The 24,541-nt window shown below is 37.0% G+C and overlaps 1 protein-coding gene across 1 annotated transcript; it reads right to left on the reverse strand.

The window, feature by feature from the left end:
- Positions 1-20,314: 20,314 nt before the first annotated feature.
- LOC149793608 (uncharacterized) lies at positions 20,315-23,449 on the reverse strand. Its single transcript, XM_089967570.1, has 5 exons — positions 23,307-23,449; positions 22,639-22,918; positions 21,823-21,994; positions 21,278-21,331; positions 20,315-20,777 (listed from the first exon to the last, which is right to left on the reverse strand). The coding sequence occupies exons 1-5, from the start codon at positions 23,336-23,338 to the stop codon at positions 20,632-20,634; spliced, it is 684 nt and encodes a 227-aa protein (XP_089823696.1). The 5' UTR covers positions 23,339-23,449; the 3' UTR covers positions 20,315-20,631.
- Positions 23,450-24,541: the final 1,092 nt, after the last annotated feature.

Consider the following 24,541-nt stretch of genomic DNA (forward strand, 5'->3'; position numbering starts at 1 on the left):
TTCTAACTAGACATGTTCGTTCTCCAGTAGGGAATTTAAATGTTACATACTGTAACCGAAACGTCAGAGTTTGTCTAGATGTTTCGTCTTTCGCTAAGCAGATTCCACATAACAAATGTTGGTAATCCTTTAACTCGTCTTCCTCAATACGTTGCAGTAGGTGAATCTCGAAGTAACCAAAATTACGAACGTCTAGTTCATCATTCACAAACTCAAAGTGTTCAACAAGGTCTGACCACTGAAAGAACTTCTGACGAATCAGTCCTCTTATACCATTCAGGTACCAGTGGTTAAAGATCTGGTGACGTAACGGATGCAATTGTTCTTTACGTTTGACTTGTATTTTCACCAGGTCTCGGTAAATCCTTTTCTCAACTCCTCAGGCAAGCCCAAAATGTTCTCTTGTAAAGTATCCATAAGTATATACACTGTTTTTGGAATCCTTGGGTGGTGGCCAATAGCCTCGTTTACCTTTGTGCCTGATGTAATATCCACTCATAATCAGTCTTCTTATACTTTGGAACAGAGCATAATTTAAAAACGGTTCAATAACTTTGAGTTTGCGTTTCACTTGTATTTTGATCAGTTCTCGGTAAATGCGTTTTCTCAACTCCACAGGCAAGGCACGAATGTTCTCTAGCAAAGTATTGATGAATAGGTCATATTAAATCCTCTTTTGTCTGACACAAGAAATGTACCGTTTGCACAGACATGGTTTTACTTCAGTGTCGAATTTAAATCGTTTAGTTACTAATTTACACATTACAATTCGTTCAGAAGTTTCCTCTTTCACTAAGTTGACATTGTGAACAAGATGTTGGTAATTCGTTAACTCTTCCTCTGGAATTCGATGCAGTAAGTTTACAATGTAGTAGATAGAATCATCCAGAGCAAACCAAGCCTTTTTAAAACTAGGGGATAATTGATCAATGTCTGTCCAATGGAACACTTTCAACTGAATCAGTCCTTGTATAGCATTCAGGTACCAGTGGTTCAAACACCGGTGACGTAACGGATGCAATTGTTCTTTACGTTTCACTTGTATTTTGACCAGCTCTCGGTAAATGCGATCTCTCAACTCCACAGGCAAAGCACGAATGTTCTCGTGTAAAGTATCCATGAACAGATTATGGTAAGTTACTTCAATGTCTCGGTCCCACTAAGGGTAAGTAATGACAATTCGGTGACCATCGAGCATGTTCTACGTAGGCCGAATCTTGCGGTTCCCAGTGGTGAAGTGACACACCGCAACTGAAGCACTTGACTTTATCTCCTTCGCCCAAGTAGAAAAATCCGGCTCTGGCTAATTCTTCGGGGGTTGGGCCTACCAGATACTTAGGCCATTTTCCTTTGAACGATTGAAGACGATTTTCAAAGTCGCAGTATTCCGACAAACGCACAGGAAACGAATATTCGTCTTTCACAGGTTCGTTTCGATGAGGGTTGGGTGACATGAACAGGAGTTTGCTCAGGGCTGGATGACATCCGTAGGGGGGTAGACGTGAAGGTGAACATTCCCCTTTAAAACGAAACCCAGTAAAATGTCCAAGAGGACGAGCGGCATCACTTTCGCATCCCTCAGGTTTGACACGCACAGCATCACTTTCCATAATAGGGGTAGTGACACTAAAGTTCCCATGATGCTTTACGGCATCGCTAAGGTCACAACGTACAGCATCGTACCCATCGCAAGGCTCACAATCGAATCCCACTTCAGAAGCCCCACACTTGAATTGTGCCTTTCTAAACAACTTGTTTTGTGTTTCTCTGAAAGTATTCATCTTGTTCGCTCGGTCTTGGTAGTCACAATGAACTATCGATCTTGCCTAGGGTTCCTTTTTATATACAGACCAATACCGACGTGTCCATACGGTAAGGTGAAATGATTGGGAAGTCGAACTCGCTTCTGGTACACGATTTGATAGACTTTTTCCAAGGGCTGACTGACGATGTGGTGAGTGGGTAAACGTACAATCTTGTTCGGTAGATAGGTGGTCACTTTAAAGTTTGCATCCTCTCCCGATTGCAAGGCTTCTTTCAATACCCCAAAGTTGACCACACGACCGGTACGATAATTCAGAGTCAGTCCTTTCACTTTGCACGTCGTGTGCACTTCTCCTTGTTTGTCACGGTATTCGTAGCCGTAATTTTTGGGACCGCCACTGACGAAACTTAGAATCTTGTCGTCGGGATGCTCGTCTGTCCAGGCTCCTAAACGGTCTCCTTCGATGTCAGGGTGCTGTTGACTCGGGTGGTGGATGTAAATGCAACTGTCCGTGTCAAAGTACAGACGCGTTCCCCTAACAGTTCTAAAGCTTCGTTCAATTTTAAGCGAGCATGAGCTGTCACGTAAGCCGCAATGATGACATTTCCAAAAGGGTCGTCTTGTACAAAGTCCAAATCTTCTTCGTAATTGACCAAGATCAAATCCTCGCGAACGACGTCCACGTGTTTCATGTATTTGGTTTTCTCGTGAATCATCTGAAAATAGGGGAAGGTTCTGTCAAATATTCCGTCTTGGGTAAACACGGTCGTTATGCCATTTTACCCCACAAGCAATTTAACATCACTTTGGCAAACGATCGCCTGCCTTCGTTTTTCTCGATGTGGTCTAAAGTGATGCCTTCTTGTTCATAGTATTTCTCTTTGAATTGTATTTGGTCTTCGGGAGTGTGACACCAGGACGGATAGCCGCTGGCTTCTTTCTTCAGTTTCAAAAAGGCATCCACGTAGTCGGCGAAAATGTCTTTCTGACTGGGGTCACCCTTGTGGTATTGTTGTGTCTTGGGAAAGTGACAAATTTCGTACACTTCTAACAGTTGGTATCCCATGTCCAGAGCTTTGAACAATTCTACGCTGACCCAGGTTCCCGTCAAGGCACTTTCTTCCTGGGTGTGCTGACAAGGTTGGTCATGGTTGCACGTTTCGGCACAAGTACGGCACAATGGAAACATCAGTTTGCCTTGGCAATGGTGAGGTAACACGGGATGGTACAAGTCCGTGGGCGGCAAAACTTTACACTTGATCAGACCCTCGTATTGTCGAATGTTTTTCAGGTCGATGTGTTCCGTGAACAATTGTGGGTGCCCTGTAGGAAAGCGACAATATTTGCACACGAAGGGATACAACGAACACACGTCCAAGTATTTGATTTCTTCTCCTTTCTCTTCGTCGGCTTGGTAGAGCAAACAAGTGGCATTGGTCCTTCCTCCGTACAAACTATCCCTCGGGTTCAGCGGGTCCATGAACTGGTAACTTTCCACGAGGCGTTTAAACTCGGGATCGGTTTTCAAACGGTGATCGTACTCGTGTTCCCACATTTCCACCACTTGGTATCCTTCCTGTTCTAACTTTAGGCGCCGCTGACAAGTGTCCTGGAACAAGTCTTCCATGGTTCGTTGTAAAAACTGATTTTTAGTGCCACGGTCAGGGTAACAGACGGGACATCCGTGAAATAAGCAACCGTTAAACTCGTACACGATCTTGGGGTTTTCTAAGTCCCAGCCATCGACCGAATGCGTTCCGATGGTCTTTTCGCCCCCTCCGTTGCGGGCATGCTGAATCCACTTGTCTTCCTTGTCGCACAAGTAATGTAACCAGCGTAGGGCTTTGACCGAGTATTGACGTTTGACATAGTGGGTCGTTTGAGGACTGATGACAGCTACGGTGTTTTCAGGCATGAATCGTTGCCGGTACACTAAGGAACACGCTTTGGCAATGGTGCAAGCTTCTTTCAAAGGATCGACCCCTCCGTGTTCCATGAACAGTTCTCGAAATTTTCCACAGCAACGTCGTAAAATGTCCACGTCGGAACGACAATACTTTCATATTTCTTCCTGAAAGTCGAAAGGGTCGGAGGCGTGAGCCTGGTACCAAGCGTAGAAAGCTTCTCGTTGTTCGGTACGCATGTTGTCGGGGTCGTAATAGTGAGCCTCAGGTATATGGGGTAGAACGGCGTGTTGATTGGCTTCCGTATTGAAAAAGTGTGGAAAGTACCCTTTAGCCATTTCTGTCATTCCAAACGTTTTAGGCATTCGACTCAAAGGCATGGCCAAATAGCTTATCGAATCTTTAAACTGTACTTGTCCCACTTGCATGAAAATGATTTTGGCTCCGTTCAAAGTCACTTTAGGACGCTCGGTGTCTTGTTCTGTATAGTATCTCAAAAGAAACTGTCCATCGTATCCGGAGAAATTGTGAGCCATCACCGTGGCATGACGATGACAATCTCCGTAACGTTCGATGTCCTCTTGGCTCCACGTCTTGTCGATGGGGTCTAAAACCCATTGGGCAAAATCGGCTAACGTGTTCGGTCCTCGAAAGATTTTTTCACGCCCTCCAGGAATCTTGCTGCAGTGAGGGCAATGACTGAAAATAGGTTCCTGAATGCACTTCTCGCACGCTCCATGAGCAACGCAGAAATTAGGAATGTGAATGCCGGTCTCTTGCATGCATTCGAAATCGAAAAAGATGAAATTGCCTTTCTTCTTGTGACCGTCCTCTTTCTCTGGTGGGGGTTGGTATTTTTGCACGTAGCATTCGTGTTCCAAGTCCATGATGTCATGACAAATGTGACATTTTTTCTTTCTTGAACATACGTTTGCCTTGGCACTGTTGGTACGTATGCCTTGTCCACACGTAGGGCACAATCTCAGCAGTTGACAAGCACATTTCTGCTGTGAACCTTGCGTCTTCAAATGTTGTTGGTAACAGGTAGGGCTGACAAACGTTCGCAGACAAGTTGAACAAGGCACTGGTCCTTCGCTCAGACAGGGTGGAGAGGCCAAACATCCTGAGCATTTCAATCCGCAATGCTTGTGTTGCTCTCGATTATTATAACCATGGTCACATTTCTCACAGTAATAACCGTATCCTAGGAATCCGGTGATACTGGTAATGGTATCGAAATGGTCTTCGTGATAATAGACATGAATGTATTTTCCGTCCTTAAAGTCTTTCCCTCGAAACAACAGAGGTCCGCGCATTTCTTGAGGGTGCACTTTCAAGGTGTATCGTGGAGCTAGTGCATCTTGCAATTTTTGCATCTCCGGAATGCCACAGGGTGTGTCTTTGGACAGTCCGGCTTGTTGTAACAGGAGTTTGCTTCGTTTCGTTGTTTGGCTCGGTCGGATCGTTGAATAGTTTTCCAGGTTTTTTTCCATTCTACCGTGTCGTTCTTGTTGGCATAGGTTCGTCCCACCACGATGGCACGGGCTAAACACATCTGGTCTTGAGGGTTGTTAATTCGGACGAGACTTGTTTTGGTGTTGCGAAGGTCGTCCACCAATAACATCTTTTTGCGTCCAGTCCCTTGAGGAGGAGAGACGTGGGTCATGTTCAGTGTGGCTTTTCCATCGGTGATGTCAAACTGGTCATTGGATTGTTGCACGTGTTGAATCTTGTCCATGACTTTGGAAGCGGTCAATTCTGCAGGGGTGCTAAACTCGATCCAAACAGGGATTTCAAACCGTCGTGTTGTATGGAAAGTCTCAAGCGATCGTCTTCTTTGGGTTGACATTGTCGCTTGAGTAAGGTGAGCAAAGAATCCCACACCCCAGTGATGAACCCTTCTGCTTTATCTAACGGTACTTCAGCCTTAAAATCTTTAAACTTCACCGTGTATTTGTAAGCCGTGATTCTAAATTTTCTAGAGGAGCGCTTTTCCGTCTCTCAAATGGAATAGTACTTTTCAGGGTTGACTAAGGGTGGTGAACTTGGTTTAGAGGGTTCGGATTCTGGTTCACTCATGTCCTCTTCAAAATCACTGGCATGAATTTGTGCCAAGATTTCAGCTCTGGTACGAGGCGATAGATCACGTTTCTGCCTCTTACTTTCTTCTTCTTCTTCTTTCTTCTCGAATGAATAGGATCGTTTCATCTTGAGTAAAAAACGTCAAATGACTCAAGTTTAAACACCATGGACTAATTTATAGTCATGGCAGACCAGCGTATATAAAAGGGTGTGTGTCTTGTCCTTTCACTATTCATTTCACTCTCTAACCGAGCACAACGATGGAAGAGACTAGCCAAATCGAACGTTTCACCAGAGCGTTGCGAGGGGTCATTAGAAAATTCTCTTCAGACCAGCCGACGGACTACTCTCCTTCCTTTCGAGATAAAAGTGAAGATACTTGCTATATCTGTCAGAAGAAAGGGCATTGGTCTTCAGAGTGTCCAGACCGTCAAAAAAGAAAAAAAAGGGGCTAAAAAAGACAGAAGTCAAGATGACTGTTATTATTGTCAAGAAAAAGGACATTGGTCTCCAGATTGCCCAAAAAAGAAACAAGAGGAGTCAGAAGAAAAGAGGGATTCTTCAGAAGAAGAGAGGGATTCTTCGGAAGAAGAGAGGGATTTTTCAGAGGAAGAAAGCAGACAGGTGAAGAAAAAGAAACAGGAGAAGAAAAGAAGAATGGAAGAAAGCGAGGAGGAAGAAGAGGAAAAGAGTGTGACGGTGAAGAAATTTAAAAAACAGAGAGACTAAACAAGGAGACAGAAGAAGTGTATGAACTTTTTAAAGTGATCTGTTGTGAATTGTGAATTGGATTGTAACTATGGATAAAAGAATAAATTAATTACATAACGTAAGTGTCTTTGAGTTTTGATTTTAAATAAGAAGCTACACTCACGCACTCATACACAGACACGTACTATAGGGGTAAAATGGGTTTATTTTTGTTGATTTTTGAGTTATTGGCAATTGAAATTGTATTTCTTTTCGAGAAATGTGGGTGGCCCTGAAAAGGGCCTTTTTGGTGTAGGGGTGAGTTTAAGCAATCAATTTTAACTGCCTTAAGCCTTTGCCACGGCCAAGGCCTACTTCTGGACTGCGTACTGTTGATGATGATGATGATTTGGTTGAAATCACTAAGGGTGGTACGACAGGCTTAGTCACAGGGTTGACGTGTTTAGCTCGGGAAGGTCGTATTCTCTTCGGTCGTAATAAAGAAGTCTGATACATTTGTTTCAGACTCCTTAACTCCGCTAAAATGTCCAACAGTACCGTGACCGTTTGATTTTCACCCTCTTGTTTCTTTGCTGCTACTTCTTGTTGTTGTTGTTGTTTTTTTCTTACCTCTTCTTCTTGCTGCTGTTGCTGTAGGAGAAAAGCTTGTTCCGCTTCCTTTTGTCGTTGTATAAATTTCTCCAATTCTTCTTTCTGTCTCTGTCTAAAATTCTCCACTTGCGGTAATGAAGAAGGTAACGAAGGTTCCGGAACAAATTCTTGCGAGGTAAGAAAATCCACAAAATCCCAATTTACCTCTTCTGAAAGTAAGTCCGGGTTCCCTTGGGCGGTCTCCACTGCTGGTGCACCCCAATGGATCGTTTTCTGAGTTTCCGTCATGTTGAATCAATGTCGCATAGATTGACAGCACACAGGCGCTAGCGAATCTATATAGACCACGTGACGTCACAGACTGCTCTCTTCGGATTGGATGCTGGCTGACTGAATTCTGGAACGCTTGTTCGGATTGGTGAATGAACTCAATCCGTTTCAATCCTTCCTCTACCTATAAATAAGCGCAGTTCACTGCATTGATTCACCTGTTCTCGTCGCCTCAAGATGTGGACCACAGTTGAATCATCCACCCTTGTGTCTTCAATGATGTTTAGGACGGACATGCTCATGTATGTCCGGTCCAAGTGGACTGTTGTTGATAGGACAGATACTAGTCTATGGATGAGAAGAGTTTACATAGAAAGACAAGGATGCCTCAAGAGGGTACTTGTGTATGGACCTGCAGTTAGAAGGAGTTTAAGAAGAAGAAGAAGATGTGACAGATGACATCTATGTTAATATTAACATAAACCCAAATGCCCTTTTCAGGGCTACTCATAGGTCTCGAAAAGAGAATGACTTTCGGTTGCCTACCCCCTTTTGTTTAAATTTTTTTTTTAGAAAAAATCCCATGTTCAATTTCCCTTGACGCTATACAGCCCCACCCTGTTTAAATTCCTTTGTCGCTAAACAGTCCCACGATTTTTCTCTATGTTAATTTCCCTTGTCGCTCAACAGTCCCACGATTTTTCTCCATGTTAATTTCCCTTGTCGCTCAACAGTCCCACGATTTTTCTCCATGTTAAATTCCCTTGTCGCCAGATTGTCCCACGATTTTTCTCCATGTTAATTTTCCATTGTCGCCAGATTGTCCCGGGGGGGGGGGGTCTGTAATGCTAATTCCCATTGTCGCTAGGGTATCCCCATTCACTACTACCGCTGTACCTGTAAGTGAAGCCTTGGTTTCCACTATGGCGCGGGAGACCATGGATGCTGCTGGTTTGTTGTCTGTTGCTACGGAGGGTCCAAGTTGAAACCCAGTTTGTGGACCATTTTCCATGGACGGCCTGCGCATAGCTACCAGCTGATCATATTTGTCATGGATCTCCTGTGTCACATGGGTGATTATTATTTTATCACATGTCTGTGGCGCCAAAATATCTGCCATTGAGACAATAAAGGTATACAATATATATATATATATATATATATATATATATATATATATATATATATATATATATATATATATATATATATATATATATATATATATAATGTGTTTTTGTAAACGTGTTCGGTTTGGGTCAGTCACAACTCCTCTGTTACGTACTGTTTATACAAGTGGATGCATGTAAAGCTTGCGACAAGTAAAAGTGTCCTCATTAACCTTCACGTATTATTTATACTCACAATTTGTGGTTGCACTGAACTCATGCAAGAAACAAATACACCGGCACTTCACATTTGATATTTGGCGTTTGAATTGTTGTAGTTGGACAACAGGTGAGAAACTTATAACCTGCGTCAACTAAAACCCGGATTTACATAAGAAGATTGAGAAGTTCAAATGATCTCACGTGATCTATATCTGTGATAAATAATGCTTGATGTGGTTTAACTTGAATATTAAGTATCCGCAAACATGACATTTTGTAGTGTGTTTAATGCAAACAAGTGTTTGTAACTTTGAGTAGAATGCAGCGTACACACGAAAAAATAAATGCATGGTCTCTCCAATCTCGGATTCCTGAGGTTGATAGCAAAATGTACAGGATACAAACAAGCGCAAGCAAAGTTCAGGTCGCAAAGGGCAATGTACACTGTTTGAACTGTTAACTTTATCAGCACTGTGAAAACGTAAATAAACAACAATTAGCACTGACAGAAAAAAGCCCATTCAATTTTAACCTGAAACAAGCACTATATTTTCTTCTTCTGTTATATTTAACACGTACAGGTTGTACTCTTTTTACATTGAAAATATTGATAATGCAAAACATATAAATTTGTTTTAATGACTGTTATTTTATAAATATACAAATGAAATATATTCCTATTATCATATGAATAGTGATTAAAACATGTTACATGTAGGACCATATGCTTTCGTTAAAACGTGACGTAAACTCTATTCACTCGGATAAAATGCATATATCTTTTCTTAGAAAATGTCCATTTACTAATATTTCTGCCTACATAACCATCCATTCACTTATTATTTATATCTCAATATGGATGTCAGTCTATTTAAAATTTCCATTTAAACCCTCATTCATTGTTTCGCTGATTTTTGAACCCATTTAACAATCGTGAAAAATGGAAATCTAAAAACGTGTACCGATCTTTCAGTAACTTGATTTAATTCTCTTTACGAACGATTTAATCTTAATTGTGTTTACGTGCCTCTGCCGTCGCTATAGTAACATTCTGAAGGTTCAGAAAAGTTTCGGGGGTTTTTTTTAATTATCTAGCGCTGTCGCATCATCATAATGGATATTCCTCCGATATTTACATTTTAGGTTTAACATGTTTTTAGCTAACCAATTTGATGTCATGATTTTTGTAGACTGTCATCCTATATGGGCGTAGATATCAAGAACCTCCTTATATCTATCGACAATACCCATACACAAGAACGTGCATCCAGTCTGATAAATAAATGAAACATGCATCACAGTAAATAAAATTAAAAAAAATAAAACACAATTGGACAGTAACACCAGTCACTAATAATAAATATAAAGTTTTCTCGCATCAACCACATTATAACAATGCACTCAACAAAAGACCTGTATAGCGTGACATACTTTGTATTTTATGGGAGGGGATTTTGCTAAATATAAGGACATATTTCACTCACCACTACAAACACACACGGAAATCTTTCATTTTATATTTCTTAAGGAAAAAACATCGATTTGCATGTACTTTTTTCCATTCCATGCCGATGCGATTCATAGCTGTAGTTCTAAAGAGATAAAAGGAAGCTCATAAATTCAAAATAATTTATGACAGCGAATTTAACAAATTTAGCTCGTACACATAATTCTTCAAATACAATAATTTGTCAAATTAATGACCTTTCTCGTACAAAAATGTATAGAGTTTTATTTTCGTTGACACATTTCTTGCGAACATTGATACAGTGAATACTGTTGAGATAGGAGTTCTGCAAAGCCAAAAGAATCCGGTAATAGTACTCTTTAAACTAAATGATTGTAAGTTTACATGTAAGAATTTTAATTCTTTCTTGCTTTTTCTGCATCCATTCGTAAATTGTTTGGCCTTGGCAAGCTTGCATTCCATTTCAGTAACAGACGTTGCACCCAAATTTCAACTAATTTTGGTTTGCAATCAGCCATTCGTCTATTTCCTATTTCTCCGTCGTTTTAAAACACGATTATGATTGTGATTAGAGTTAAAATCACTATAGTATTTAAACAATGTTATCACTTATATTTAATCAAGAATTATTCACCGTAAACATGTACTGTTTGTCAGAGAGTGCAACGGCTAAGCGATAATGTATTGGTGACAACAAAAAAAGTCGGGTAAGTGCAGTTATTGACAATTTGCAGGAATCAGGCGGAAATCTACTTGGCAAAAAAGCTAATACTTTGAAGAATACGTTTTACTTGGAGTTCGTTTAGAGAAATGATTTAATGGTAATTCTGTATTGATTATATCATTGCATACTTGAAAGTTCATTCTTGATATAATTTAAAATCTGTTCGTCTGAAGGATAGACAGAGGGAAAGAGAAAAGGAGAAGAAGAAAATGAAATAAGCTAAATGGAAATGGAGGTTTTAATAACATACGAAAGGGAGGTGTATTTCCTATGTAGGAAAAGAAAGTAGTCACAAAAGAGTGATTTTCTCCCACTAATACATTTCAGTAACTCATGACGATATTTTATTTCCTTCTATTAACCCGGATATGTTTTAGGGCACGGTAAAATCAAAATCGCATCACAATATGACATGTATCCCGCATGCAGAAATGGATGCAGAAATTTTTTTTTATTATATACGTGGAAGATTTAACTCATACATCAGAAAACACCCCGTTTGGTGGATTAGTGGGGTTCTTGAAAAGGGGTAGGTACTGTCAGTGCTACTTCGACCCCTAATCAGATCATAATGAAACTCCTATAGGTAAAAGATGCCCTTCTCTTTTTCTTAAAATAGGACTTATTTAAATAAAGGAAGCAATCAATGGTTGTCGCCTCTGTTTTAGTACCTATATTCGTGAGGTGAGTTGTGTATATATATATATATATATATATATATATATATATATATATATATATATATATATATATATATATATATATTGGCTAAAATTCACCTATAACGTCTTTTAGCCGAAAAATATGTCCTAAATTGTACACGATAATGGTCAATGATTACACATATAAAACTTTAAAACGTGATTTTTATTTTTTTGTTTTGAAACATTGTTTAAATGAAGTATTTTTTTCATTAGGTTCGACTGATTACCTGTGATGTATTTTCGTTTTCCATTTAAACGTTTTGCTCATGACTAACTTTAGCACCGACTTCCTGTAAAACTCTTTCCAGAGCCACCCCAGAAAAGGCAAAGTATATCTGCACCCACTTTGTTAATTATGAATATCTCACTCTTGGTTTAGTCTATATATAAAAATTAAAATTATTCAAACGTCATTGACTAAATGATTGTTTTTATTTATCAGTCGGGAGGAAAAGCTTACCATTTTTTATTAATAATTCAAGAAAAGTAATTCTTGTGATGATTATTGATTGTAAAATTTGGTATATATATATATATATATATATATATATATATATATATATATATATATATATATATATATTATTTTTATGAGAGAAAGAGAGAGAGAGAGCCCGAGAGAGTTGTAAAGTATTCAGCATGTAATGCAATTCTTCAACATATAGAGCATGGTTTTATTACTGCACCGACCTAGCATAGCAATTTTGATACATTAATTGTCAACACGCCGAATTATAAGGCACTGTTTTTTATTTTATTTTATAACAAATGGGTCTAACATGGAAATACAGATTAATATGAATGTATTTATTCTGGTACCCTCCTTCTCAGGATTTTGTCATTCACATCATTACTTTAACATAACCAGTTAGAACAACATTATCTCATTAAATAATAATAATAATAATAATAATAATAATAATAATAATAATAATAATAATAATTATTATTATTATTATTATTATTATTATTATCAATTCATGGCATTTAACCCTTAAACTCGTGTTTATTGATTTATGAGCATAATCATGACACTGCGTTTGAATTCGTTCTTTGAACAGTCTTTGCCTTATATAAATGAATTGCCCATTATGAATATCCAGAAACATACCATACTGATGTCTCTTTATGACTTGTACAATTTTTAAGCGTTCTATAGCGATTACGCTAGGCTATTTACGATATATAGATCGCATACTGCCCTGTTAGGTTCCTTTGGGTAACATCAGTTATGCCCAAAAATGTAGTTCTCTCTTTAGAAACAAATTAGTTTATACGTGTATTTATAAGATGTAATCCCTTTCTTTAATAAATACTTCTTCAAGAACTGCTGCAATTAATTGTGCTCGACGTATTATTGTCATCGGTAGAACAAGATCTAGTTTTCAATTGTATCTATTGCAGAGGATACAGAAAAGTTATGTACTGAAGTAATTCATTAAATGAACCAAATGAATACTGATGTTAACACATATTGCATTTTGAATTTGCTCACTGCTCCCTTAAGTACCGTTATAGCCTATATGTGTGCGTGATTAGCCTTATTATTTCATAGCCAAATAGAGTTAAAGATAATGAATTCATAAAACGGTATAATATAGTCTACAAGACCAATTTAAACAATAAATGATATGTAAAGTTACAAAAGTTTGAAAATATAAAGATGCACCCTAATTATTATTTATATCATCATTCCTTTCCTAAAGGACCAGTAGGTAAAATTAATACTGGTTAGAACGTCCGCCTCGGATGCGGTAGGTCTCGGGTTTGAACCCCTACCGAGTCATACCCAAGATATAAAAATGGTACTAACAGCTGCCTCGCTAGGCGCTCTGCATTAACAGGTTAGTGTTAGGACTGGTGTCAGAATAATGTGACTGGGTGGGACATGATGCTTCATGTCTGCGGCATGATGCCCGACTCTTGAGACATCACTATAAACTGCCACACTGCAGACATCATAGCAATAGTATTAAAGGGGCCATATAGTAGCCGCCATTTCTTCGTTTTCGTGGCCCATTGTTGTTCGTTTCCAAAATTTAGGACGTGCTCTAGTGCATGTATACGACCGTTCAGTGTTTGTGGCCTGGTGTTTATGTGAGCGATGTGGTCTTTTGAGCGATCAGTCGGCATTTTGTTTTGTAGTTACACCTATCTTTGCACTTAACTATTTACCTCTTTACGTATCTATTTATCGATCGAGCAACGATATCGATAACTGTGGTTTAGGGTAAACTTCTTTAGGATGATATTAGTTGTGCATAATTTAGTTTTTTTTTCTTCCTTTAATAAGAAACATGTTTACTGTTTACAAAATATAAAAGAGCTCCTATATCCTATACACATTCATATACAACATTTGACAAACAACGTCATGAATGATTATTACACCAAAATAAGCTAAGAGTGGAAACTTCAGTAGAAAACGATTGATTATTAAATTACGAATGAGTGATCAAGAAAGTTTTAACTCTTAGTGCCTGCAGATGAAAGTGTCACTTTCACAATCACAAAAAAATCTCTGAGAAATAAAAAATATCTCTTACTAGTGTAAAAAACGGTGTAAAAACCTGTTCAAGCCCCTCGCCTACATTGTTAACAAATAGATCCTTGACAAGTCATGTGTTAGTCATATAAATCTATAAACATTTTTTGCATTATTTATATTAGCCATGTGCTTAACGTTTGAGAATCGGACTTGTTTCATTATAGAAAAACAGAGCACAAGATTAACCGATGGAAAGCTTTATTGTTGCATAGAGTTTTTAGGCAACGAATGGGTACCCTTTCAGGCAACGAATGAGTACCCTTTCAGGCAACGAATGGGTACCCTTTCAGGTGTCCAAACTCGATTCCTAATATCTGTAAAAGGATGCTTGTCCTTAATTCAGCTTTGAAGGTGGAATATCTGAGACAGCGCTTATATTTAACTATTTTATACTATTTATTAGACTACGCGTCATCTCCCCCGCCCGTTACAGGTTACTCTGTCTAACGCTTTCTTTACACTCGAACCACCTGGAAGAAGGCGAACCTCCTTAAAACATATTTCTGATCAAGTCATCATCCTTAATAAACAGGGAATTCAGACATAAATTACAGACTACTGACTCCGTAACATGTAGAGGTTCGCTGATGGTTCCTGGTAGTCCCTATATGACAAGGTCATTTTTCCTATCCCATCTTTCCAATTTGATACGCTCTTGGGACTCAATTTATATTTTCTGATCTAACTTTACCGGAGCCTTTTTATAAATGCTTACTCAGTTCATCATTCACACATTCATTGTGTCAGCTCTGGTCTCCTGTTTTTCTTTTGTTTCCACGAGGGGGAATATTGATGTAATCTTTGATGAATAATTCAGACAGACTGGTTGTTTGATACAACTACTAGTGTTGTTGATAATGAGTCTGAAACACCCTTGTATGAAAAGACGAAATTAGCTTGCAGAAAGCGTCATTAGCATAATTTCTCACCAATCCAAGATGAATAAAGATGGCTATATGAGCCAATGAACAAAAAGCTATGTGGAAAGGTTAGAATACCCAAAGAAAACAAACTTTCAGTGTAAATATGGATCAAATTCAGCAATTCATTCAATGCGGACCACCTAAAGTAAAACCACGAAACAAATCATGGTATCAATTTCATGAAGTCTAACCCGAACAAACTGACGCAGTCTTGTCTATTTACAACAAAGTAGTTTGAACCAACAGATAATTCAGTTAAAAGTTTAACCATTTCTAACCCGAACAAAGTCAATTTTCACTAGGAGTTTTCAACTATGGTTAGTGCAGTTTCTGAAGTGAAATGTGTATCTGACTGCGGTAGAAGTTTACATGAAAGTCCCTCGTATTTTTAAAAAAAAGGTCTCAAATTCAAGCAAATTATTAAAAGCACAGTAGTGTGAAGTTCTTTTGTTGATGTAACACCTAAGGCTAAAGGAGAAATTGCTTTATTATCACACTGCTGTGGCGCCAAAATATTTGACAATGAGACCAATGAAATCACGGGATTCTATGATACATTTAGAATATAGGGTTATTGTTCTTTCTGTTCATCAGCAATTTGGATTGTTGATGAACTCGCAATTTATAGCTATGGACGTTAGATTCCTCTTGAATTGTTAGTTGTGAACTTCAAATTACCTCTTTCAATGTGCGTAAAAGCAACCTTCAGATCCGCAACTTGACAAAACAAGATAAAGAAATGTCAAGACGACAATCTCTTGCAAAAAATTCACATTGAACGGATTATAGGTATGATGAAAATTGAATCAACTATTCTCCATGTACTATTTTCCCCAAGAAATCTGGTAAAAAAATAAATGTGGATTTGGACTATGCCACTATTGGCTGCGTTGTAACAGTCTGTGCTTCTTGTCAAATTTCAGGCCACCTATTGTGTAAGAATAAAACCTTCGGACAGTTCCACAATTCATGCTGTTTACATTGGGTGAATGGAAATGAATGAGTTTTACATGTTTATATAATTGTATAACTATTAAATACAGTTAAAGTCAATGGATTGATCAACCCTGAACGTTGCTTCTTTGCTTATGTACATTTACAAAAGTCTTTCCCTTTCATAATCACTTTCAAACGACTGGTGGTTGTATAAGAAGACCAGATAATCTTTTGGTACAATTCGCACCTTCTGAGTTCACTTTGCTTGTCATTCATTAAAGAGTATTAGAAGTCTTCGTATACATCATTTTGGAATGGATCATTTTGCCCGAAGGTGTGACGCTGAATCTTGATCCTAAATGTGGCATTTTCCTATCCAACACTGGTGCAGATTGAAGGATTATCTTACATACCTGGCCACAAGCTCAAGTTACAAACAAATTGGCGTAGTCGGTACAGATAAACATAAAAAGGACAAAATATATATATTAAAAACTTTTCATTAATTTAAAAGAGCGTTTATTATTTGACTTATAATGCGTAGACTTGGATATGAGGTTACAACGCCTAGAAATTAGGTAACTACTTAAATTAATGTGAGAGAATAAAAGCAGCCTATTGTGACGTCATGTTTATGATGACGTCATGCAAACAAGTCAACCTGGCCATGCTCCAATCAAAATGCTGTTTTGACGTCGTGTAATTTAGAACCACTAATCGTGTGACAAAAAAGAAATTTCTCACATTCCTACCTGTATAGATATGGTCGTTGTCCTCATTGTAGAAAAACAAGGGAGAATATCTCTATCTTCCACCACGTGATCATAGTGCGAACAAACTTTGCACCAAAAAACCCTGCCTGAATTGCACCACATATACATCCTAAAGCATGCAGTGGTTGCAGATTATCTCCCGCAAACAGAATGTTTTGCCCTCATGTTTTGCACTTGTCGACGTAGCTATATGCACCGATAATGTAGTCCGGTTTCGAGTAGAAAAAGTTGTTATTGTAGTTTTTTAAAAATTAATATTTTTCTTATCAAAGTGGGATAAACTTTATCCATACTGAACCCGATCATTTTTGTGTAGTAACTTAATATATATTTTTTTAAACTGAAAAAGATAGTCTCATTTATTCATTCTAGTCCCCAAGGTTCCAGTCGTCAAGATATAACAGAAACTTATGCATATGACATAACTGACAGGTAATCATTTGACAGACATAAATGACACGTATGCATTTGACTGACAAAAATGACACGTATGCATTTGACAGACGGAAATTACACGTATGCATTTGACAGACATCATTTATACGTATACATTTGACAAACATAAATTACACGTATTCATTTGACAGACATAACATATATTGATGCTTCATCTAGAAGCCAGAGCTTGTTCTTACTATGCGGTGACGTTAACCTTAGTCTTCATACATGACTTCATTCTGTAAGCAGACGAAGCATACATGTATACCGTTATCTGAGAACCACGTGCCTGATTATTTTTCTTCTTGTATGGCGATGATGTATTAGAGTAATATCTACTCTATATTTGTATTTCATCTTTTAGTAATAGCTGTTTCTTGGACATTTAATATGCGGGAGGTAAGGGCTGGAAAAAATGTTGTTATAGTCAGAAACTCAATGACAACCTGACTAAAATATTTATCATATTCTTTGAAGAGTTGCTTCCATTAAAATATTAAGCATACTATTAAAACAAAAATTAACATGTAAGGTAAATATACTTACGGCAATAATTAAAGTAGTATATATATATATATATATATATATATATATATATATATATATATACACACACACACACACACACACACACACACACAGAAATACACACCTAACAGAGCAGAATGTGCTATCCGTGGACCCTACAGGAGACTGCCTGATTCATGAGAAGAAACAATGTCATCGTAAAGCTTAGAGAAATTTCGATCCGTACTCGACAGAGATCAGGGCCGACAAGAGCGGGGGAAACGGAACTATATCACAGAGGCCCGGGCCCGTAAGGGGGACCAGGCCAAACAACACTTTTTAATTTTGCAAAAGAAACATTTTGTTTGAACAAGAACTAAGAGAGACCCGGGTGGGGGTTTTTTACCACTCGGCCCGTGATCGCTCTCGACGGCCCTGACAGAGAATAGAACCAGGGTCCGCAGTTACGGCACACATCGCCTTGCCTGTTAGCATAAACCCCTATACCCTCTCAAACTTGCACGCATCACAAAAATAATGCTTAATAATAATAATAATAATAATAATAATAATAACACTTGAAGATCGATAAAAGAAGAGCTTTCAAAGATAGCCTAAGAACATTATGAATAGATAGAAGAAATACAGACAGAAAGCTATCCTGTTTAGAAATAAGTTTATCCTGTTTAGAAATAGGTTATCCTGTTTAGAAAAAGTTTGACCTGTTTAGAGATAAGTTCGTCCTGTTTAGAAATAAGTTTTATTGTTTTATTTACAGAAAATGGGTGATTTTTATTATAGATAGATTCTCTTTCATTTATAAGTTAGTAGAAAGTACGTATATTAATGATAATGCTGAGCTTTTCACAAGGGGACATTATACATTTTTAGAATTCTTTTCTGTTGTTGTTGGAGTGTTGTTCGGGATATCGTGTTTGACACTTATTCTATTTTCATACGTTATTCACTCCATGACTCTAACAGAAGTCCAGGAGATAACGAAAATCAAGCTAGCCTACTAGACCCATGCGGAAGGGTCAATATTAACAAAAGATATTATACCTGACGACATGCAAACCCTGTGAAACAGAATGGATTGGACTTTTTTATTGTATCTTAGTGGAATTGCTTTCAGATTATGCAGACACATCACTTTTTCCAGGCAATAAACAGAGTATTCATTAATAACACCAAAAAAAATTATATACCTGTATTACATTTATATTTTGGGATACTTAAAATTCTACTCCAAGTTGTTAAAGCGAAATGGCTATATTTATTTGGTTAAAATATATACCCAACACAGTATAAGAATACTATTGTGACGGTGATGAGAAAAATATACTTCAGGCGAAATTAAGTTGTAATAATTTTTGAAGTTCTTAAAATGGTTATTAGATCAGGGTCAATTATTTATTCATCCACTAAGGCAAAACAGGAAAAAACAAAAATGTTCGAAAAATTGAAGCTGCAATACATTCTTTACATTCTTATGCGAGTCAAGCGAGTCAACATAATGACTTCTCTGTTATGTAAGGACCGAACCAAACAAACAGATTAAGCATAAATGAGGAAATAACAGGTGGATGTTGTAATTTTAAGATAAAAACAAGGTGGTATGAGGTTGAATTAGATCATACCATTTTGATAGACTTTGTAAAGGCTTTCGATAGTGCTCTGAATTTTTTAACTTTGGTGAATGCATTTGTTACTGGTTCAGTGTGTTCTGCAATAAATCCAAAGTTGTGTCATTAATAATGGTAATTTATCCCCTTTCTATATGTCGTCCACAGGGAGACCCTCTTGCACCCTATTTTTATAGCATAACCTTCTTGGACTAGAACTAAACATATCACAAATATTACAAGCTTTCTCTATAATAAAAAGGAGTTCATGTTAGAGCATCACGCTCATGATGCTTTTCTGTTATTAGATGGTTCTCTATTGTCCCTCAAGAAACCCATGCAATTTTTAACGCCTTTGCCTTAGTAACAGGTCTGCACTATAATACTTTTTATAAAAAAACAACTGTATTTGGATTGGAAATGACATTGTGTATGAATATTTAAGAGACGACAATCTTAAAGGTCAATAGATATTAATGTATTCGGAAATATGCACTTCGATGATCTCGTCTAATCCCAGCATATATATATATATATATATATATATATATATATATATATATATATATATATACAAATGCCAGTGTTTACCGACACAGACAGCAAGGATGAGAAGAATTATTTGGTATCGTTAGTTTGAGACTCCATAAATAGTCTTGGTTTGGGCCAAGTGTAGACAAATCATACCGGAAAGCTTTCCATCGAGATCCCTAGGTAATTATTTAATTTATCCATAAACTGGTAGAGATTTTTTGATGACGTAGAAAGTATATGGGAAGCAATACAAGGTCAACTCGTGCAGTTACTCGGACTTGCTAATAATTTCCATAGCATCATCCAATTGACTTTAGAGTTATCAGAGAAATATTATTAGATACCCGATCCATATTACAAGATACTTCTCATGCAAACTCCCATCAATATTTCTCCGATACCAGCTGTCATCTTAAACATCTAACCCATAAAAAAGCATTTTGCAAAAAGATGGTAAACGTACCAAACGATCAAGGAGGATAGGTTTTAAAATTTTATTTTCCCCTCGTAAGAAAGATTGAATACATTATATTACGAATATAGTGAAACTTTTTTCGTATAAAAATAAGAAGGCTTGGTGTGCCTTTAAGTGCAATTATATGTAAAATTAACTAAAAATACAATATGTTGAGATCAAACGTTGGATTTGATGTTTGCTAATTAATTTTTAATTAATTTAATAAAACTGTAGATAATGTTTGTATCTTCCCATGTTTCGCCACCAACCAAATTCCTCTTGAATGGACATTCATGGAATTGCTTTGCAGGAAATATTATTATAGTCTTTAAAATGCCGTTCACACAACAGAAGCTATATCCCAGGTGTTGTTAGAGGATGATGTCTGATTGGTGATGTTAAAGAAGTCCTGAACCATGTTGGGTGTTGTATCATCCTTGCGGTCTTTGTTCTCAATCATGCCATTTATCTTTGCAGCCATCTCATCTGTAGATAGACAAGTATTAGATGTAGCTGTGACAACGTGATATGTGTTGTATAAATGTAGCTATGGATGCATTAAAAGAATAATAGTAAGAAGTCTGAGGATAATCAGTTCTTTCGAGTAATTTTGGCGTAATAATTGACAATATTTGCAATCATAATCATGCGTAAAGGTTATCTTCCTTACTACATAAATATTTCAGATAATATTTGACAATACGGCAGCCCCTCAAGCAATGAAAACCTTTTTCCTGCGAAATCAAACCTAACATAGACCTTGTAATTGGAGGAAGAGATTCAGAGTCAAATAATTTTGGTATATAAATCGCAATTGCTTTTCTTATTTGCAAGAAAAATTCCAAATTGTGTCACGCAATTAAGAATAAGTTGAATATAATTATATATGGTTTGGTGTAAAAGGCATTGTGCATTGAATCAATTAATTCCCTTTGTAAATAATTTGATTGTAGTCAGATATCGGAGCATTAAAGCAATCTTCTTACTTGTAAAAACAAATGGGGCCGTTTCAAATTCGTCCATATCCAGCATATAATCGCCTGAAAAGTAAAGAAAATTTCAAAACTGTACTCATACGAATAATTATGTAGCATGGATAGAATCGGAAATACATTAATACAACTATTTAGACATACTTACGATGCTTGAGACCAAAAACAGTTCTTACGTTAAGTAAACCTATTTAAAAATTAGAATGTTTGCCTTTGACAAATAAATGATTTATTTCTTGCTCATTTGAACTAAAAGTAGTAGTCGGAAATTTGTTGTTTTATCATAAGTCGTCAATGGTTTGTAACAAATATTTAGTAGGGTAACTAAAAGCATGTTTCTGAAAGCATCATCCATACACTGATAATTTACATCAAGATGGATGGATGGATACATGCATATATACCTTCACTACATACAATGAATAGGTGGCACTTACGTGCGGTGGGTGGGAGGTTGGTATATTTTGTTTTGAAACAACATCCCTAGTGAAATGGTACGTCTGTTTAATGCTCAGAATTATCTACGAATTGTAACTTACCATCAACATCAGCAAATTTGAAAATATCGTAAACCTCCAATAACGGCAGACTCTCAGCTCTCGAAAACTCCTCCGGTGATATCAATTTGTCTCCATTCAGGTCATAATGACTGAAATCTTTAGACATGGGCTGAACTCTGTACTGAACGTCTGACATTACAAAATTGGGAATCTAAAGATAAAAATAGGAATCGAAATAGGATAGAGCCTGAACATGGGAACTGGTTGAACGTGATGAAGTAATCAAATGATAAGTCAGCGTTTTAAAGGAGAATTTTTTCCTTCCTGCCCTCGTACCTTGTTTAAGACTAATACACTTTGATCCAATCAACGACAAATTCAGAAGCTTTGAAGAGAAATCAGTATTGTTTTATCAAGAATTGAGGCTACTCAAACTAGAATTTTGAGACAATACTTTATGTTTGTAATTGTGACTGACTCTCATTGGTCTATTGACATTTGTTGCACTTGTGTGCGGGTGTTTGTGTGTGTGTATTTTATACCGTAGTTCTATATAGTGAAGACTGAAATATTACTATTGTTATTATTATTATTATTATTATTATTATTATTACTATTATTATTGTTATTATTATTATTATTATTATTATTAACCATATATGAAATTGCATCCTCTGTTAAAACTCAGTATTATACACTGCATTATTATACACTGCATCTCTGTAAATAACTATGATTTACTTGAATGTTTCCTTTCTATTGACAGTATTGCCCACATGTCAAGTTTAAATGTTTTACCGGATTATTCTTGATTTTACTAGAACCTAATTAAAAATAGTCTGAAACAACGCTCACACTTCTCTTGCACAGTTTACTGCATCCGATATGACACCCAATTCCCGTGATCTCAGATGGCAGTCCCACTGCTGAACCGACGACAGGGCACACCTTTGGACAGGCAGATTGACATAAGGGTTTGACAGCATCCCGTATCGCGCTGCCAATTCGTCTTACGGCATTGACTACACGGTCTTTCAAACGCCGGAATCTAAACGCTTCGGAGTCATCGAGAAACGAAGATGTCAGAACCAACAGGATCAAAAACGCCTTAAATGTTGACATTTTCGAACACTTCCTGAAAAATATATATGATGCAAAGGTAGCAAGTGCGGTGGATCATTGGCTTCCCTATTAAAATGGACTTAAGGCCATTAATCTTACAATGCATGTACATGAGGATAGCGCATCAAAGAACATGGAACAGCCGATGTCTTACAATGGAAGTTTTTGGCCATATCAACATATGAAGTTAGAAAAATACCATTATTAGTCAAAGAATTGTCCCAGAAAAGTTACGAACTGATTGCTTAAAAGAAGGTATTTAGATGTAAGGACTGATTATTTAACTGTGAGTAACTAACTTAATTAGAATGAGCCTTTCTTACTTCGAAATTTGAGCCCCAAACGTCGAGGAGGTGATGTGTGTAGATGCATGTATGTGTGTTCTATGGACATGTACTTACAATGTGCTTCTTACTGGGACAGGACCTTTCATAGACTAAACATTAGGCGGTTTATATTCTCTTATCTATGTCAGTTTCATCGCTATTTTCTGAATAGGAAAACCCCTAGTGTTTTCGATTACGTAATTGAACACAAATAAGGATGTGAAAGGATTTCGATGACGTATAATGTACGTAAACTACTACTGCCTTATGTGTCCCCAAAATAAAGCGCCTTGTTGAGAGCATTTGAAGCTGATTCCTAAGATTACAGCATGAAGGCGTTAACAATATGAAGAGCTGGGTGGAGAAAATGATGCTGACGTAATACTAATCTGGACGTAAAAGTGATCAATGTTTATATTTCATTATGAAATTTCTTTAATTTTGACTGTATTCATTTGTACCTGAGTTTACAAGAGCGTGGTTTCACTTTTTAAACCATTATACCATCTGTCATGTTTTGTGGTTTCCCCGACATTTAAACTTGTTAAGTCATTATGAAAGCTACGTGACATGAATAATTAATGATCCATTTATTTGACTGGAAGACTGAGATCAGCAACGAAACAGCAATCAAATATATCATAATTTATTCTTTTAAACAGGGAGTAAATCCTTGTGAGCAGGTATAGCATCACTACAAAATAGACTATTAAAGTTCATACCTTATGTTGAGGTAGGAATGTTTCTTAGATGATTTACTTTTATTTACATTTTGAAAACGAGAGAGAGAGAGAGAGAGAGAGAGAGATATCAGAACAAGCTGCTGACCAAGCAAAATATACGCGTATGATAGTGGTAGACATGCAGTAAAGTTTAAATGCCAAATCTTCTTTAAACTTGCAAATGTTGGCTCCTAACTCAAGAATACATCAAAACAGACACGTGTAGATTTGACAGATATTTATACAGATAATCTATGATTATGGTCTTATTGATACGTAATTAATAGGTTTAACATATATATGTAGATCAAATGGTTCGTGGTATTTATTATAATTTTAATGATGCAGACTTTCGCAATATGTGCTCTGTCACTTTTATAAGAGAGGTAGTATGTATTTCAACTAGTCTTATGAAAGACCGTTCTCAGTTACAAACAGACAGACGAATCAGCCATCCCATCTCAAAATATCAGTAACACTGCATCTTGTTTTAGTATTCACAGCATTATCAAACATGAAAAGTCAGCAGATTCATCAAATATAATTGTAAAACAACTGACAACGAATAGTGCTAACGAATTTGGAGTG

Source organism: Sinohyriopsis cumingii, chromosome 8, assembly GCF_028554795.1.
Source record: "Sinohyriopsis cumingii isolate HCF-2022 chromosome 8, ASM2855479v2, whole genome shotgun sequence".
NCBI lineage: Eukaryota > Metazoa > Mollusca > Bivalvia > Unionida > Unionidae > Sinohyriopsis > Sinohyriopsis cumingii.

What these genes read in the sequence shown, in the direction of transcription:
- LOC149793608 (XM_089967570.1), bottom strand. Translation starts at nt 23,338, where the DNA reads ATGAAAGGTCCTGTCCCAGTAAGAAGCACATT. An exon ending in GTCCCAGTAAGAAGCACATT is followed by an intron (nt 22,919 to 23,306) that starts GTAAGTACATGT and finishes TATATTTTTCAG; the next exon opens with GAAGTGTTCGAAAATGTCAA. An exon ending in GTAAACTGTGCAAGAGAAGT is followed by an intron (nt 21,995 to 22,638) that starts GTGAGCGTTGTT and finishes TTTTATCTTTAG; the next exon opens with ATTCCCAATTTTGTAATGTC.